The sequence below is a fragment of the Pocillopora verrucosa genome, chromosome 6, assembly GCF_036669915.1.
Source record: "Pocillopora verrucosa isolate sample1 chromosome 6, ASM3666991v2, whole genome shotgun sequence".
In the NCBI taxonomy this organism is placed as follows: Eukaryota; Metazoa; Cnidaria; class Anthozoa; order Scleractinia; family Pocilloporidae; genus Pocillopora; species Pocillopora verrucosa.
Window position 1 is genome coordinate 23,139,766 of NC_089317.1, and position 19,592 is coordinate 23,159,357.

At 37.3% G+C, this 19,592-nt stretch overlaps 1 protein-coding gene across 1 annotated transcript; it reads right to left on the reverse strand.

Annotated features, from left to right (window-relative positions):
* Nucleotides 1–5,305: 5,305 nt before the first annotated feature.
* Nucleotides 5,306–9,768, reverse strand: LOC136281958 (alpha-protein kinase 2-like). The gene is made up of 8 exons (XM_066168996.1): nucleotides 9,627–9,768; nucleotides 8,780–8,857; nucleotides 7,849–8,069; nucleotides 7,381–7,469; nucleotides 6,847–7,070; nucleotides 6,629–6,677; nucleotides 5,794–5,893; nucleotides 5,306–5,347 (listed from the first exon to the last, which is right to left on the reverse strand). The coding sequence occupies exons 1-8, from the start codon at nucleotides 9,766–9,768 to the stop codon at nucleotides 5,306–5,308; spliced, it is 945 nt and encodes a 314-aa protein (XP_066025093.1).
* Nucleotides 9,769–19,592: the final 9,824 nt, after the last annotated feature.

Consider the following 19,592-nt stretch of genomic DNA (forward strand, 5'->3'; position numbering starts at 1 on the left):
CTCTATCTTACAGGCTCTAAAATTCAGTCAAGATAGAGAATTTCTGGTTTCAAAACTTCATGAAAACGAGGTGAACGACAAACTTTTATCTATATTTCAGGTCAATTCGTGCGAAGAATGAGCAAGAATGGCAACCATACACACAGGAGTTTCATGGCTGGAAACACATGCAATGTATGATCAATTATTTCAAACCTTCAACAAATTTAAAATGTAAATGAGACTACTTTAAAGAAATAGTGAAGTAGGTAAAGGCTTTTGCTTAGGGTTACTCATATATGTACTTCCAATTGAATGCAACTGGTTTTGAACTCGTCCTGTTCGTGTCCTTGGCTTTACCTGCTGGGGTGCTTGTCATTTTCAAACGTTTTAGTTCAAAATTTCTGCGAAGTGAATCTTATTTTATGACAAGGGTGTAACGAGTTCAAACACAGATTAAATTTAAGAATTGAAAACGAAAGCACTGTTAAGCTGATGGCGAGTGAACCACCATGCTCGGCTAGAAACTCAAAAAGCCTACATGAAATATGCCCGAAAGCAAACCTCGATAGCATTCGTGTAAAAAGAAATCTCTCGCCATTTATTCAAATCTATATCTATCACAATTTTCCAACGAAAATTGCGGTAGATATAGACAAGAGTGAACAAAAATTTCTGCCACCTTTTCAAGTACAACGTTATTTATCAAAGTCGAACAACTGTTAGCAGCGAACGATATGTAAGGAAAGAGCTTAAACTCGCCACAGCATGATTCCCTTCTCGTTAACATCCCTGGTTTCAAATTTTTCCGTATTTAATTTAGTTTTATTTAGAATTGCTCACATTTTGTGTTTGACACAAGTGATCTAGTCTGAAATAAGGCTAAAGTAATGTATGCTTGGGAATTTATGAAAAAGAAAAGCACACTTTCGATGTAGAGTTTCACAAGAAATTATTGACGGCCGCCATCTTCGTCGGTAAAATTTATATTAAAGAGAAGTTCTTCGATCCTAAAAGGTATTTTGACAATGACCTAAATAAATAACGTTGAAATGTAAAATAAGCCATCTAGGTTAAGGCATATCGGTGTGATGGGATTTTCGGAATAAAGAGAGAAAGTTTTGCCAGGCATTTGTATTGAAGTTGCTCCGTCTTTGTCAATGCGTTCGATCAATCTCAGCGTGAGCTAGGAAATTTTGCATATCTACACTAATAAAAGCTGACTTTTTGAGTGGAAGAGTCCTAGCTGGGAGAGTGACCTCTTAATGTATATTTAGGAAGTGAAATGAGCTCCTCTTTGCGCACAAAAGTCAACATGGCGAAGGTCGTATTTGTGGAGTTGAATCATACCAAGGCTTGAAAAATACAAATATGCTCACAAGTCAACACTTGCCTTGTCATCAGTTCTACTTAGCACTCCTGTTTATGAGATGGTATTTCTTTCTCATATTTGAATTCCTGTCTATTGTAGCTTTTCAAAAACATTTATCGATATCTTAGAAAGACTGACCCTCCACGTGTAAATCAAATTCATAGGATGGGATGGTAAGATCGTAAACTTATTATACAGATGAATCATCGAAGCATATAACACAATTTTTTACACTCTATCTCGTGTGGGGTTATTTTTAAATGCAATTGGCAATGTTTTGTCTCAGTTACCTTCAGGGTGCGGATGCACTCGCCACAGAATTGAATTGAACTTCTCAAAACACTTTATGACCACCCACCATAAAGGGCAAAACAATCCATTCAAAAATCTCATCAGGATAGAAATAACCCCTAGCTGCGTGAGACTTTGTTCCTTCTCCTCTAACATTTTCTGTGTGTGCGAAGAGAATCGAAAAAAATGCTTTAGGAAAACACAAGGGTAGCGGCAACGTTTTGATTTCCACGGAGGATTTTGGGCTGCACCCACCTGACTAAAGTGAGTTGCTTTTAATTTGCACACAATGCAGAAATCTTATTACGTGTGCGATATTATTTATCACCTGGGGAGAGGGCGGGAGGGGAAGGGTAGGGGAGGGGATTTGAGGATTTTGGTTGTGACGCGATAAAATTTACCTGAGCCCCCCATAAGGCTCTGTGATATTTTCATGATCCCCTCATTAGCAGTTAATTGGCAGTCAATTCTCTATAGTCTCCCCTTACACCCAGTTAGCGACAACTGATCCGTTCTCTTTGAGCACCATATGACCCCCTCGCTCCCCCCCCCCCACAACCCTCAACCCCTCTCCCCCTAGGCAATAAATAATGACTGATTCCTTATTTCAGGTTACTCTCACAGAATTATTCTAAATCCACGGCAGATATATGTTTTCGGATTATCTTCATTTAACAGGATCTAATGATGTATAGTACGCGTACCCAGATGAATAAAATGAGAAGGGAATTTAGCAATGGACATTCCACAAGGCGGCTTTTCTTTTTCACTGTTTCCAGATCGAATTGGAAGTCGGAGTGTTGGTTTTTGGAATACTGTTCTCAAACAATTTTCTTAAAACGTGGGTCTTTTTTAATGTTGCGTAAATGTCTACTGACCAGAAGAGTAGAAGCAAAGATCATATTATCTTATGACATCATTTAAGATAGCGAATTTGATAAAATCGGATTTTGTCCTGACTAGAGTTGGTATAGAGAATATGCGTGCTGATGTTGGGTTGACAAGGGTGAATCACTCCGGAACTTATCACTCTGCCTGACGACAGGTTTTCACGTATGCTCCTCTCGGTGGCAATTCAGGTCTGAAACGTTCCTACCTGTGAACTGAGAGTCCTAAGGCTGAGCTGGAAATATAATAACAATTTCATTTCCATCGCGAGTTCAAATAGCACTAAATGCAAGTAATGAAGTTTTGTAGTTGAAAAGCTTAGCTCTTTAATACGCTGATGTATTTCGGTCTGAATAAAAAGTATAGGGAAATATGAATAATCTCTGGCCCTAAAAATTGATATCAGCGAGCTCCTTTAGAGCACTAGTTTAAAAAGAACCATTAATTATTGTTTTTGAAAACACAAGCCATCTGTAATTTTGGGCACATTTCTTATATTATTAATTTAAGACCTTCGTTGACTCTGTGAAAACATCTCATCTCATCAGTTATTAAACTTACGACTTTGCTCTTTCGATTCTGCTTTGTCGTTAAAATAAAAAGGTAGATAAGTCCATTAAAAAATCTTAGCTTTAGTAAGGACTTCAGTCGAGTATATAAATTAGAAATCCTCTGAAATATTTTTTTTGTTTTTCTATCCATAGAATTCTTTCTTTGTTTCTGTCTGATGGTAAGCACCAATCAAATTAACGACTTCAGTTGTTTTGACTTTTGCTAGGCTATTGATATGGCGATCTTTATCTTTACCCATTCACAGGATGTTACTCCTTATACATGCCCTCTAAAAGAGTGAACAAAATTTCTGCCACCTTTTCAAGTAAAACGTTATTTATGACAGTCGAACAACTGTTACCAACGAACGATATATTAAGAAAGGGCTTAAACTCGCCACAACATAATTTGCTTCGCGTTAACATCACTGGTTTCAAATTATTTCCGTATTTAATTTAGTTTTATTTAGAATTGCCCACATTTTGTTTTTGTTATGTATGTTATGTTATGTAAGTTATGTATGCTTTGGAACTTATGAAAAAGAAACACGGGTTTATAACTGAAGTTTCGCTTTGACGCTGAGTAGGGGTTGCTCGAAATTTTGACACGATCATATGTAAACCACTTTTTGCTGTAGTTCAGTAGCACTGTTATATGGCCTGTGAAGAATACATGAGAAATCGAAGCATATTGACCAAAGGGTAAAGCAAATCTTGAGTCATTGAAGCGGGGATAGTGAGACACCCTGCGCTCGAATAAGCGACCCCCAGCTCAACGCGTTCGAAAGGGAAACTATTGCGACGATCCTGAGAGCATAGAAAAGGAGAGACATGTCCCGCTACGATGTTTTATCCACAAAACTACAATTCCAATATGGATCTAAGTCGTTTGAAAACGAATGTAATCGCGTCAGCTTCGTGGCACATTTAGGCCACATGTGTTTAGACGCGAGGCTGTTTCAAGAAAAGCCCTGCATTTGGTTTTATCAACATTTTCGCCAAGATATAATGGCTGTGGAACTGAATAATCGTGTCGTAAGGCTAATTCTGATGATCATCTGAGATTAATACCTAGCTCTGGCCTCTTTCTGCACAACGAAAGCCAATGTTGGGGATCTATTTGGATCAATCCCTACTGAAAATGACTCTATGACCATTTGTTACTCTCCTATGCTTTCATTTTTTACAATGAATCATTTTTCAAAGAAAGAATTCATCGCTTTTTTAGTTTAAAAATAATATAAGATTTACATAAATGTTTTGAAGTACACTGCATAAACATCGCTGAGGGGTTGGATTTTGCAACAACACGAGTACAATGTCTCACAGTCATATATTTACCTTAAGGTCTTCCCCAGCATTGCGCAAACAATGCAGGGCAATACCCACCGGAGCGGAGAAAACATTTCTCTCCCACTGCTTCTTAAAAAGGCCCAAATTGCCATGTTTGTGTTGAGAGGTTATTTCGTAAAATGGCGTGAAAATGGCTGGCTTTAAAATCCAGGAGGGGTTGTCTTGTTTGCAGCGCAAGATGGCTTTAAACACGAGACTCAAGGAGAGGCAATACCTTTTCATTTCAAATGCAAATATGGCGGATCACATAGTTAATTAGTGTGGAACGGGTTGTGCGAGAGCGTGGCACGCTACGCCTTGGTTTTTTCGTTTTCACAAGGTTTTCTCAAAGAGCGTTTCAAATTCTTCCTTTCATATAGTTAGTCGTGTTCCCGTAAGCCACTAGATAGGATGGAAATCTTTCATGGGAGAGAAGTCGTTAGCTTAATTTTCCTGTTAGCGTTCGCCTTTGAAGCGTGTGAGAAGAGGAAGCGTAGGATGATAACTGGACCTGCACCGCGGAATGCAATGATGGTAATGTGATGGGTTTGACTGATTAAGTCACTTTATGAGCTGCTATAAAAAGTTTGCAATAGAGAAGGAAATGATTAGCAGAAGTCGCAGAAAAACGTAAAGAATTCATTAAACCACAAAAGTCAGCTATTTCGACAACATGCGAAAGTTTATTATAACTCTTACATGCAATTAGCAACTGGAAAACACAGAAAGCTGTGCTAGCATCTTTCATCATAAAGAGGCGAATTCACACATCCTGACAAAGATTGATATAATTTGTGTTCTTAAATACCGTTTGTGGCAGCAGGTAACCAAAAAGAGAGATAGGATACACTTGATTCAAAAATATACAGATTGATTCTTTGGGGATTGTCCATCACTTGCTTCGGTGGAGTCGGTTTCCCAACTTTCTCGGTGGCTGCAAAACAAACAAATCACAATCAAAGCTTTACTTGTGTTTCTCGGAATATTGTTCCCTTAGTTCCTCGTGAAAAGAAGACGTCTAGCAAAACATCTTACAGGAGTCAAGAATTTTGGGGCAAATTTTACATTTGCAGACAAACTAAGACATGAAGGCATATTTAGACAGACTGACAGACAGAAAAATAAATAAAGGGGGTAAGTTTCTAAACTAACTGTGGCGCTGCATCGGTTGGGGGGGGGGTGGTGGAGGGTATTGCTGTATCGGAGAGGGTACTGTAAGATAATTTGATTTTATCAAGTTGGTGTGATTACGTAATTGTCTACCGTAAAGAGATTTATCAGCTGACGTATCGAGCGTTGGCCCTTCGTCAGAGCAAATGAAATGATTCGCTCCGACGAAGGGTTAACATGAATGATCCAAGAATACGATTATATACCCACCTCCTTGTCGAGGCCGAGAAGAACGCAGAAATCGTTGCACTTGTGTGTACGGGTGAAGTTCTCAAAAACTATCTTGCCGGGGTTTCCAGCGGAAAACAATCTATGAAACAGGATTTTAATTAACATTAGACTTGAAGACGCAGAAAAACTGCAGGATCACCACGGTGACCTTTTTCATGATAGAAAATACATTTTTAGTCGTGATAGGGACTTTGAGAAATTTTGTACCGCCATTGTCGAATCACCAATGAAAAAATTAGTTGGGCTGCAATCTTTCTGCAAACAATGAGTTTAAATATGAAGGATATCGTTTTACTTCCTCTTGAAGGAAACTCAGTTGATATAAAACGTTAGTCTTGCGTTAGTTAATGTGGGTCAAGCCCTCATCCTCAACAGGAATTCCTGGTTACTCAAGCATTTTTTACGTGCCCCATTTTTCGCGATAGCAAGTGATCATGAAAACTAAACGTCTACCTCAAAAACGAGCTACATTCAACTGTTTGTGAAAGTTCAAGTACACCTTCCGTTGATTAAACAAATCGACAGTGGTTTTACGTGGTCTGTATATATCAACGACGACATTCGTCAACAGAGTGGTTAAAATTTGTCGTGGACTCACTCGGCTGTGCCTCGTTTTTACGACAATATCAACCTCGAAATGTCCTAGTTATCCATGTTAGAGAGCTGATAAAGGATTGCATTACACGTTGATGCAAGCAACGTTGTCCATACCCTTGTTAACAACGGCAAATTGGCCAATCAGATTGCAAAAGTTACCGCCAATTGAGGGAAAAATTATCTTCTCGTAAATTTCAATTAAATTCTGCTAACTTACTTCTTGTCTACTGACGCCACTTGGAGGTCTGTGAGCGCATCCTCCGTCCCTACAAAAAAGTAAAATAACAGAAAGATCACTCATTTATAAACGCTAAATTATTTTCTTAATGTTTGAAAAACAATTGAATCGATGTGATTGTTTTTCATAGTACTTATTTTGACTTATGGTCAAGATCTACTACATCAACTGATCAAAGCTTTATTAATATTCCTGACCTTGTACGTCGGAAATTAGAAATTTGCCATCTGTGAACACCAAGGTCCAGTGGACGAATGCCAAGCATTTGAGACCTAACTGACAACTCAGACCTGAACGCGTTGGCTTCCCATTGTTGTTGATAAATTTTCTGTATTTTCTGTTTTCGTTCTGCTCGATCTTTGGCTCTATAGTCAGGAACTCTGTTTTTCCTTCCCGGTATGCCAGAAACGATGGATTTATCCTATTGAGCATGACGATAAGGGAAAGAGGATTACAAAAAAAAAAAAAAAACCGAAAAGACTTTTAGAAAGTTAAACAAGGCAAAGGCGGTGAGGGCAAAGAGTGCAACAGTCGACATTCATTGCTGTTTATACGTCCATTAGGGACTGCAACAGACATTTTTCAGTTATCAAATTATCAGTTATGATGTAAAGTACTGCACTTTCGCCTTGTAGGGCCCGGGCACAGACATAAAAAGTGACCCCGGCTAACATCATAAGAAATTTTATAAAGGACGTCAAAAGAAAAGAGGCAAGCCTTTAAATACATACCTTGGGAAGTCACCAAAGCCTTTGATGCCTTTGACTTTTTGTTGAAATATCTCGCCCAGCCTCAGGGCGATGACCTGTGTTTGAACGTCCTGAGTTGAGAAGTAAAATACTGATTTTTTATTATCAGTCGAGAACAAGAACCCTTTCACTGTCCTTAAGGAAGAACTCTACAATATACAAGGTTATTCAAACTGACCTGCAGGAGTCTTTCTTAGGGTTAATAAATGCCTTGGAAAAATTTAAATGACCAGACACTTCTAAATCCCATGAAAATTAGACACAGCTACTAGAGCTTCGGCGATTCATCAACGAAGCCAGACAGAAACAAACTTAAAGATTCAGTATGAAATTTCTTTTTCTTAAATGGCAGAGTTAACAGAGCGTCACAGCCGAGACAAAACTTTCCACTAACAGAATGCACTGTATTATACCAAAGCTAATGTAGTTGAAACTGATTTAAACGCTCACCTTCCTGCACAGGTCGTACGTGTTTCCTGGCACTTTCGCAACCCATCCATTTGGGGCGAGACCGTCGTATTGTTCCGGAAGGTGGGAAATTTGTGCTTCATAGCACTCTCTCATGCCCCCTCTTCCGATTGAATCCCCCAGTTTTATGACTACCCCTTTACGGGGAATTTCCCACTTTCCCTCCCTCTTGTCGACTATAAAGGCTTGGATTGAAAAGGTATCTATTGAACAAGAAAGAAAAGCTATGTGAATTTCATTGACTACAACAAAATTTCATTTAAAAAACAAAATAACAAGGAAAATTGGAATATAACATGAGAAAAAGTTCCCTTGTTATAGATTGTCGACAAAGTATTTGGCAAAACCAACCGGAGAAGACTTGAACATTTTTGCATTTAGACAATTCTCAAATGTTAGTTCAGGTAAATAGATGGTTGTTCCATCATCCAATTATCTCAAAACCATCCAAGATTTTCGAATAGTCCTAAGTCAGTCTCTATGACTGAGTTAGATTCATGGGGCACTTGACAGCTTTTACAGTCATTTCTTTAGTTTTTGATCAACATACAACTTCTCCTTGTAATTTCAAGACATTATCAAGTGAGAAGGTGATGAGAAAAGACAAGTACATGAGTTGATAGGTGCTTTCTTGGTGGAAAACCAGATGCTCTTAAATTTTTTTCAATAGAATTATTCTCATTTTAAAATTTTTCCAACATATTTTTATACCGAGTTGCTAAAAGAGCAGAGGCCAAGAGTCTTCTTTTCCCTTTAATATATAAATTCTTCTTTTAATTAGACAACTCTCAAACGTAAGTTCAGTTAAAATACCGCGGAACAAAACTCCATTTTGTTTACATCACGTCTATAAAAGTATTCTTTCAAGGTTCTAGTGATATTACTTAATTTTCATTGCTTTTACGCACTATACCTTCCGTGTTGGGATCCTGTGACCACTCAATCTCATCATCCTTCTCGGTGCACTGCACAGGGAAATGCAAGTCCCGATCTGGAACAGGAAAATATGTTTCATTTAATGCTCTTTGAGTTGCAAAGGTCGGTACGTTGGGATGTCCAAGATATTTGCAAAAGTGTAATTTGAAATAAGAAAGAGGAATAAAAAAATATACCTCCAAAAAATGGTTGCCCCTAGCTTCATGTAGACTTTCCATGGATGTGAAAATAAACATTGTCTTCTGTATACCGATTCTTTTTACCTTAGAACTCAACCAAAATCTAAGGTAAAAAGTCGGGAATTGATGATCTCTTTTTGTTTTTGTCTTTTGATAAATGAAGCGTGCCGTTTCAGTCAATCAGAACACTCGTAATATCGAATCTTTATCAATAGTACGGGCCATAAACAATTTTTGATTAAAAAATTAAATTAAATTAAAATGATTAAAAACTAAACTGGAGGGGGAACGGCAGTTGCAATTTTCTCTGACTGTCAGAGCACCTAGTGAAATCTTGTAATGAGCTGCATAAAAGACTTCAGTACTGACAATAGTTGGGATAGCCAACATAAGTGGAAACTGTCTATGACTTCATGCTTAACAATATTTTTGCATCTTTCCTGTAGGTACTGGTAATTGAAGCAGAGACTCTTCAGGTACAAGTCAGTTGTACTAGAAAATATATCTCACAGTCAAATCAGAAAATATTTAAATCCTGGGACTTCAATGATCTTGTGACAGGACTTCCTCCTCAAATTCCATGAAGGAAAGTTATTGTCATATTGTTATTTTTTGTCAAGATTTTGCATTTCATTTTCTCTTTACTGCATGTGAAAGTGACTTTTGTGAGGAATTCAGTCTTAATTATCTCTAATGTTATTGTCAAGGTAGATTTTATAACACTGTTCAACCTGCAGGTGGTGACCTCCTTCAGAATACAAACAGGAACAAGCGCTAATACAGCCATCAAGGGGATAGAATTTGCCTGCACTCTCCAAGACTAATCTTTGGTTGACAGGTACTACAAGGGTTACAATTGCTTCTGTAGAAACTTCTTACCTCAATAAAATTATTCCCATTTTTAAATTTTTTCCAACATATTTTCATACCGAGTTGCTAAATGAGCAGAGGCTAAGAGTCTTTTCCCTTTAGTATATAATTCTTTTTGCATTTAGACAACTCTCAAACGTAAGTTCAGGTAAAATACCGCGGATCAAAACTCCACTTTGTTTACATCACGTCTATAAAAGTATTCTTTCAAGGTTCTGGTGATATTTACCTAATTTTCATTGCCTTTACACACTATACCTTCCGCGATGTGATACTTTAACCAACCAATCTCAATCTCAATTCCTCTAATCGCTCTGACGAAGGGCTAACGCTCGAAACGTCAGCTTTTTTACCCTTTACGGTGGCTAATTTACGTTCTCAACCCAGTTGTTAACACTAAATTACCTGCAATCTCATCATTATCCTGGGTGCACTGCACAGGGGGGCGCAAGTCCCGATCTGGAACAGGAAAATATGTTTCATTTAATGTTTTTTGAGTTGCAAAGGTCGGTACGTTAGGATGTCCAAGATATTTGCAAAAGTGTAATTTCAAATTAGAAAGATGAATAAAGAAATATACATCCAAAAAATGGTTGCCCTTAGCTTTATGTGGACTTTCCATCGGAAATGTCGCTATGGCAACTACGCTTTAGGCGTGACTGCTTCACCAATGACTAGGCCTTTTTAACTTAAATTTTATTTTCTGTTTCCTCTCATGCTTTGTGTTTCGCAGTTGGAGCTTAAATATCCTGTGGTTTGTTTCAGATCTTTGAATATTTTAACTGCTTACGATTGTAGCCAGAAGTTTAAATATTGGATAAGAAACTGCCACAAAAGGGAAAGTTTCGAGGATATCCTGCTGGATGAATGCATCACACATGCTACGAATTACTCTGACCGACTGGGTGGACGAGAAAGAAGGCAATATTTATTCCTTTGGTTTGATAAAGCTGTCTCCAGATGAGAGCTTTTATTTAAACCTTCACTGAATCAGTGAATCTTGTCTTTAAAATGCAGTCATCTTCAGCAAGAACTCAAATGAAAGAAACGGTTAGGTGAGCATATCTCATAGAACTTCATTTCCTCAGACAATTTGAAATTTACTATCGGTTTTACTCAATATTTGCCCGCCTATATATATTTCCTGACTGTGGTGTTATGATTTTCTGAGAAACCTACGTCAGTATTTTAAAAGTTTAGCTCTCTCCCTGGCTGATAATAATTCGATATGAAACTACCGGAAAAAATCAATTCACTATTTGCTGTTTGATTGAAACCCTATATATCAGGCTCTATAACTAAGTCAAGACGGAGGATTTCTCGTTTCAAAACTTCGTAAATTCGAGGTAAACACGAAACTCTTATTTTTATTTCAGATCAGTTCGTGCGAAGGATGCACAAACACAGGTATTTCATTGCCGAGCACACAGTAAACACATGCACTGTATGTATGATCAGTTCTATTGGACCTTTAACAAATTTGAAGTATTGATAAAATTCTTTAAAGAAACAGTAAAATAGGCAACAGCTTCTAAGTGTGAAGAGAATGCCTTTACTAAGATATTTGATTTCCATCAGTGGATACAACTTTTATGTCCTTTGCTTAATTTCTGTTTAAGCTTCAAGCGTTTCACTTCAAAATATTCTTCAAGATCAGTCTTATTTTGTGAATATAGTGAAATATTTTCAAACGCAGATAAATCTGAATGGTCTGCGTAAGACTTGATGATCAAAGGTGAAGAGCTCAAGTGGTCATGGCATGTGTATTTGTTGTTAACAACGACAGTGCAAGTTCAATTTTTTCATGAAATGTAGTTGGCTTAAATATTTCTTCTCGTCCAATACTAGTAACATATGTGTATGTAACCAATACTTGAAAGTACATTGTATTTTGAACAAATAACAAGGTAAAGCAGGTTGTATTCATTGTGTACTAATGTAGAGCAACAAGCTCACCCTTTCTGTGCGACTCAGTCGACTGTCTAGCAAATTTTCTTCGGTAAAAGTGTAAATTGATTTGAAGGACAGTACTTCCTGCCTTTCTTAAATCAAAAGAAGGATCTATCATAGTAAATAGATATCGGTTTCAATTACTGATTCAAACGCTAAACTTATCATTATCATTAGTTATTGATTCAACTGGCAGCTTTGGTTGGAAACAAATGTACTGCGAAGGATTTGGTGGGGGAACTAACACGAACCTCAAAAGAGATGATGTTCTGAGAAATCTCTCGCTCCTCATCCACATCTATATCCATCGGATATTTACGATTCGTAAAATGGTCTTAGAAGGGAGCAATGTTCAGTGCAAGCAAAGCTTCCTACGTTTCAAGAGCCGCCATCTTTGGTTAGTCGAGTTTCAATTCTCTACCTTATTCGTCTCCCTCAGCGTGAAAAGAAGAGTTTCGTTATCTCTCGGTAGTTTTGATTCACTTTCAATTCTCCACCATTATAACTGTTCTTTGAATAACAGTCTGAAGAAAGGGATCACTGCTCTATATTTCGCATTATTACACGTGATAGATGCTCCTAATACGTACAAGAGCAAACATGGCGAGGAATTTATTTCGAACTTGAAATCATATCCAGGCTGAAAAAATACAACTATGCTTTAGAGTCAACTTTCGTCAAAAGTCTACTCAGCACTCCTTGTTTTTATATAGCTTGTTGAAGGATAACTCAGTTAATTATTGCTAAAAGATAACTCAGCATGTTTTACCTATCACAGGTAAATCCAATTCAAAGGTTGTGATTTTAGCTTTACCACCTGTACCACTAGGACCCACGTTAGATGCGTACAACACATTTCCCTATACTCTGTCCCTTAAAAAGCCTTTTGAAAGGTGCTAGTGAAAATGGATTGTCGCAATTACCTTGAAGAACCGGAAAAAATCGTCGCTGGAGCGTTTTCAATTTATCAAAACACCATACGAACGCCCACCAGGAAGGCCACAGGAATCCATTTAAGACTATTCTTAGAATGTAAGCTAAAGCCATAACTCTTAGCTCTGTGGGACTTTTGTTTCCCTCCTTGCAGCCTTTTATATTCTTGAATCGCAAAAATGCTTCCTTCGCAGATTTTGATGAGGCGGTGCAATGAAATAGGGATACTTCAGTTAGAAATTCATATTCTAATAACACGTGCAAGAGGATCGCGTGGCATCATGGAAGTTCCGGATTACTTTTAGAGTTTCGCGGGAAAATGAAGTCATTCTAGGTCGGTCAGTCATATGTTTGATCACTTTCTTTTTGTATTTGTTGTACTTTTAGTATTCCAACTCCCTGTAAAATATCATTACAATCATTGATTTTTCTTTGTGATTAGTAGTGCAGCCAGGTTTACCTACATGTGCCAGCTCCCTGGCACATGTAGGCCACATGTGTTTGTACGTACAGCTGTTTTACGAGAAGCCCTCAATTTTCACTTTATCAATCAACATTTTCGCAAAAATATAATGGCTGTAGAACTGAGTAATTGTGTCATAACCTAACTCTGGCCTCTTTCTACACAGTGAAAGCCAATATTAGGAAGCTGTTCGGTACTATCACTGCTGAGAATGGCTATAAGACCATTTTTTTCTCTCTTCTGCTTTCATTTCTGCTCAATGAATCAATTTGGAAAGAAAGAATTCATCGCTTTTTAGTTTAAAATTATTAAAAAATATACATAAATGTTTTGATTACACTGCATAAACGTCATCAGGGGTTAGATTTTAAACAACACGATCACAATGGGTCACAGTTATTTTCACGGAATATTGCACATATTTAATTTACCTTGAGGTCTGCCTCCAACATTGCGTAAACAAAGGGCAACTGGGGGATCATTAGAATACTTTAGAGCCTTAGGACGGGAATAAGGCAAATTTTATCGACATAACCAAAATTTTCCAAATCCCCCTCCCTCTTCCAGATGAAAAATAATGACAGGTCCTTAAAGGTTTTGTGACCACTAAGGGAAATAATGTATGATCACAAAATATATCTTGGAAAGAAGATCTCAAGAAATCGTTTGACGGGAAACTGTTGGTAGTAACGGTAATTTTCCCACATGATGTGCTTTGTCATTTTCGACATTTTCTTCTATAAGAAAGGAATAGGAAAACACCCGTGCACGAATTCTTTTTCCCTATTGGGCTGGAGTAGTGGAATACATCATCAATACTCTTGTTCTTGCATACTTCTGAACAAAAACATGACGAGGAAGAAAAAACTTACTACATAACAATATTTTAGGTTAACATCGCATTTCTTTTTCAGCTGCACAATTCCCATCCCATCCCATCCTCCACACTCAGTCCCTGTCCCTCTCCCAGAGGGTATCCTATTTAAATCGGAATTAACATTGTCCACACAATGGACATGGGTTCTCGTGAATCTCCTGAATCTTGTGACTCGCAGCTGGTGTGGAAAAGTTTCCGCGCCTTTGTTTCATGATTAATAGGATACATGAAAAAAGGACTCAGTTCTGATTGGTTGAGATAAATGCAGTTTTCAGGTAATTCAATGCAGAAGAGGCTTAATTCAATGCAAAGAAGTAACAAACCAGACTGAATAATTCCTTGAACTGTTTAGCCGGACTTCGATGTGAAAAATATTATTCTATTTTGCCTCTGCAAAATTATAATAAGCTATCTCGCAGTTTTTCATGTATATTATTGATACGTAATAACATGATTTTTCTCGTGCAATTTGGAATAGATAAGCACTTGAAATTTTTTTCAAAGGCTACAAATTGTACTCACCCTGCGAGCTCGTGCAATTTTGGTCTTTGAAAAATTTTATTCGTGCTTATTTATTCCAAATTGCGCTCGAAATCATATGACTACCTATACAAACAAAATATTACCTACAGATAGATTTCATTTGGTCACTGATACGAATCAAAATTTAGAATTCATGAAGCTCAATCCATTTGCAGGCAAACAATCCAAAGGCATTGATTCTTGAAAGAAAAAAATACTCTTCTGTTTGAACACCATCGAAGAAGTACCAATACATTTCCTACGAGACATCCAATTGAGATTTAATATGGAGGCAGAAAATGAATGAAATTGAAGCCAACTACAAATATTGCCATCCGTAAAAGAAATACATAACTTCTAGACAGTTCTAGAAGGCAGACGAACACAACAGAACATGCACACTACATTACCGCGAAGAATGAGTGCCTTGCTGTTGATGGTTGTTAGGGGTATTTTCTTAAGCCTTATCTCGTGAAATCACGGTTCGCTACCAGTATGACTTTTTTTATAATAACCGTGGAAATTCTCGCGCGCTCATTAGTCGAGAGCCATTGTTAATAAGGTTTCTTTTGGAAAGCTTAATAACATGATAAGCTAAATGACGCATACGTTGTCATTGATTCTGACTTATGATTTCTTGGAGGGTGGACAGTTGAAAGGAGATAACATCACTATTAAAAATGTTTTGCTCCTTTTTTTATATCATTACACTCCGCACAGTAATAGATCACAGAATGTGTAAAAATATGGTGCGAACATCAGTGACACACTCGACTGGTCCTCCTGTGCCACTTTTTTGTTCTTACCACATTTTGACGTCATCTATTACCGAACAGACCCGCAACAACCGTCATAGAACCAAGAGAACATTAGACTATTTTTTAAAAGAATAACAAAAATCGTTTATTAATTTTTCCAAAATCTGTCTAGCTGAATTTTTCCTAAAAAGAAGATAACTACAATCAACGTGAAATTATCCATGAATAGAAAAATGTATATCCGGAAGACGGTCCGTTACAATTCTGCAATAAAGAATCGATAGATAAATAGTTACTTAAAGTAAATTAAATATTAAAAGAAATAATTAATAAAAAAGCTTAATCAAGAACAGACTGTGGAAATTTCAGCAGGTGTGAATTAAAATATTGGGTAAAATACAATTCTTTTTTTTTGCGCCCACCAAGACTAATCTTTGCCTGACAGGTACAATTGCTTCTGTAGAAACTTCTTACCTCAGTCGAATTATTCCAATTTTTAACTTTTTCCAACAGATTTTCATACCGAGTTGCTAAATGAGCCGATACTAAGAGTCTTCTTTTCCCTTTAATATATAAATTCCGTTTTACTTAGACAACTCTCAAACGTTAGTTGAGGTAAAATATTGCGGATCAACACTCCATTTTGTTTACATTACGTCTATAAAAGTATTCTTCCCACGTTCTAGTGATATTTACTTAATTTTCAATGCTTTTACACACTATACCTTCCGTGTTGTGATTCTTTAACCACCCAATCTCATCACCCTCCTGCACAGGGAAAGGAAAGTCCTGATCTGGAACAGGAAAATACGTTTCATTTTACTGCTTTTTGTATTGCTAAGGTCGGTAGGTTAGGATGTCCAAGGTATTTGCAAAAGCGTAATTTCAAGTTAGAAAGAAGAATAGTGAATTATACCTCCAAAAAATTGGTTGCCCCTAGCTTCATGTGGACTTTCCATGAATGTAAAAATAAACACTGTCTTCTATACACCGATCCTTTTTACCTCAGAACTCAACCAAAATCTAAGGTAAAAAGTCAGGAATTGATTCTCTCTTTTTGCTTTTGTCTTTTCGTAAATAAAGCGTACTGTTTCACTCAATCAGAACAGTCGTAATATCGAATCCTCATGAATAGTACGGTTTTTTTTCTATACCGTTAAGTCGTGAAACATGGCGTCACGGTCAATTTTTTAAAAGCTTAGGCTATCCCCACATTTAGTCCTGCATTTTTGTCTCTGATATTCATATCCCTTGAAAGAGGAACGAAAAAGCTTTGGGTCAAGAGCAGTTTGAATAGCGTTGGCTGTCAATTCTATTCTGCCGTTACACGGTCGTCAGAAAAAAGCAACAAGAAAAGAATAGTCCCAGTCCTCGTTCGGTCACGTAAGTTTATTTTGGTTTTGTCTAGACCAATCATATTGCAGGAAATGTATTTGGAGATGTCGCTATAGAAATTGCTCTTTAGGCGTGACCGCTCCACCAATGACTGGGCCTTTTTAACTTAAATTATATTGTTCTGTTTCCTCTCATGCCATGTGTCCGCAGTTGGAGCTTAAATATCTCGTGGTTTGTGATGAAAATAAAACACTTTCAAAGATATTTGAATATTCTGTTCTGACTGATTAAGATTGTTATGTGTTACTTTGGTTCGATAACTGAGCTATCCGCAGATGAGAGCTTTTATTTAATCCGGCACTGACTCAGTGAATCTAGTCTTTAAAATGCAGTCATCTTCAGCAAGAACTCAAATGAAAAAACGGTCCGGTGAGTATATCTCAAAGAACCTAATTTCCTCAGACAATTTGAAATTTACTTTCGGTTTTGCTCAATATTTGCCCGCTTAAATATATTTTCTGACCGAAGTGACATTACCACCGGGCACGATGCGATTAATTTTGCAACGTGGTCCTTGAAAACAAATGCATCTTAAATAATGTCGACGTTCTGATAGTTTCGGTGGCGATTCTGTTCTAAAACACTTGTTTATGAACTTGAATGGAAGTTCATGTCAAAAGGTAGCATAAGGAGATACGTGGATATTGCAAACATTGCGTGTTTGGACAGAATGTGGTAGGAGAAACTTACGTCAGTATTTTGAAAGTTCAGCTCTCTCCTTAGCTGATAATAATTCCATGTAATACCATAGAAAAAAATCAATTCACTATTTGCTGTTTGACAGGTTCGAGAATTTCTAGCTTCAAAACTTCATAAATTCGAGATGAACACCAAACTCTTATTTTAAGATCAGTTAGTGCGAAGGATGAGACTTAGCATAGACACAGGTGTTTCATTTCCGAGCACATAGTAAACATGTGCACTCAGTGTATGATCAGTTCCATTAAGCCTTTAACAAATTTGAAGTTTTAATAAGAATTCTTCAAAGAAACAGTGAAATAGGCAAGGGCTCCAAAAGTTGTGAAGGGAATGCCTTTGCTGGGATATTTGATTTCCATTTAAATACAACTTTTATGTCCTCAGCTTAATTTCTGTTAAAGCTTCAAGCATTTCACTTCAAAACATTCTGCGAAGTGAATCTTACCATGAATAGGATGAAATGTTTTCAAACAGAGATAAATCTCTAAATGGTCTGCGTGTATTCATTGTTAACAACGGCTGCAGTTCAAGTTCAATTTTCTAATGTAATTTAGTTTGTTTAAATATTCCTTCTTGTCCAATACTAGTAACATATGTGTATATAACCAATGCTTGAAAGTACATTGTATGTTGAACTTTGTTAATAACAAGGAAAAGCATGTTGTGTTCATTGTGTTCTAATCTAGAGCTAATTTTCCTGCAACAAGTTCACCCTTTCTGTGCAGGTTCAGTCGACTGTCATGTCAACTTTTCTTTGGTGAAGGTGTGAATTGATTTGGAGGACAACACTTAGATCAAAAGAAGGATTCATCATAATGAGCAAATCTCTGTTTCAATTTCTGATTCAAACGCTAAACTTATCATTATTATTAGTTATTGATTCAACTGGCAGCTCTGGTTGAAAACGAATGTACTGTGAAGCATTTGGTTAGGGAACTACACCGTCGAATTGGCACAGAAATCACATGCACAGCTTGACATAAGATGTGCGCGAAAGCGAACCTCGAAAGAGACGATGTACAAAGAAATCTCTTGCTCCTCAATCACAACTATACCCACCGAATATTTCCGACGGGTAAAATGGTCTAAGAAGGGAACAGTATTCATGCAGTGCAAGCAAAGCTTCGTAGGTAATTTTCAAGAGCCGCCATCTTTGTTTGGTTCGTCGAGAAACACATTTTAGTAAATGTAAATTAAAAAGCTGGTGTTTACTCAAAAATGTTTTTCTCTTGATAATTCCCAAGATTGCTAACGCAACTTGGAAAAATAAGCCATCATGATCGGGCTACACAAGTGTACGTATTTTGACCGCGACGAAAAGAAAAGAGTTTCGTTACCGCTCGGTAGTTTGGTTTCAGTTTCAATTTCAATTCTCGGGGATCACCTACTCTACATTTCGCATTATTACATGTGTTGGATGCTCCTAATACGTACAAGAGCAAACTTGGCGAAGGATTTATTTGAAATTATATAAAGGCTGAAAAAATATAATTATGCTTTAGAGTCAACTTTCGTCAAAAGTCTACTCAGCACTCCTTGTTTCTATATAGTTTGTTGAAGGATAACTCAGTTATCAAAAGTTATTGTTATAAGATAAATCAGCATGTTTTTATCCATCACAGGTAAACCAAATTCAAAGGGTGTGATTTTAAGATCATCACCTGTACCACAAAGACCCGTGTCGGGTGCATTTAACACAATTCCTCACACTACATCCTTAAAAGGCCTTTTGAAAGGTGTTAGTGTAAATGGATTGTCGCATTTACCTTGAGGTTTTGGACGAATTCGTCTCTGAAGGGAATTTAATGTGCAAAAACACCATACGACCGTCCACCTGAAAGGCCACAGCATCCCATTTAAAACTGTTCTTAAGATATGACCGAAAGCCATAACTCTTAGCTGTGTGGGACTTTTGTTTCCCTTCCTGCAGCCTTTTATGTTCGTGTGCAGTGAATCGAAAAAAATGCTTCCTTCGCAGATTCTGATAAAGCGGTGCCTTGAGAAACCTTTTGTATTAAACAAAGGTAGCGACAACGCCTTTCATTTTAATGGAAAATCTTGGGTTGCAGACACTTTAAGCGGTACTTATCCTAAAAGAGCGGATCATGTATCTGTATGCGCTATTTCAGGCTATTCTCACAGAA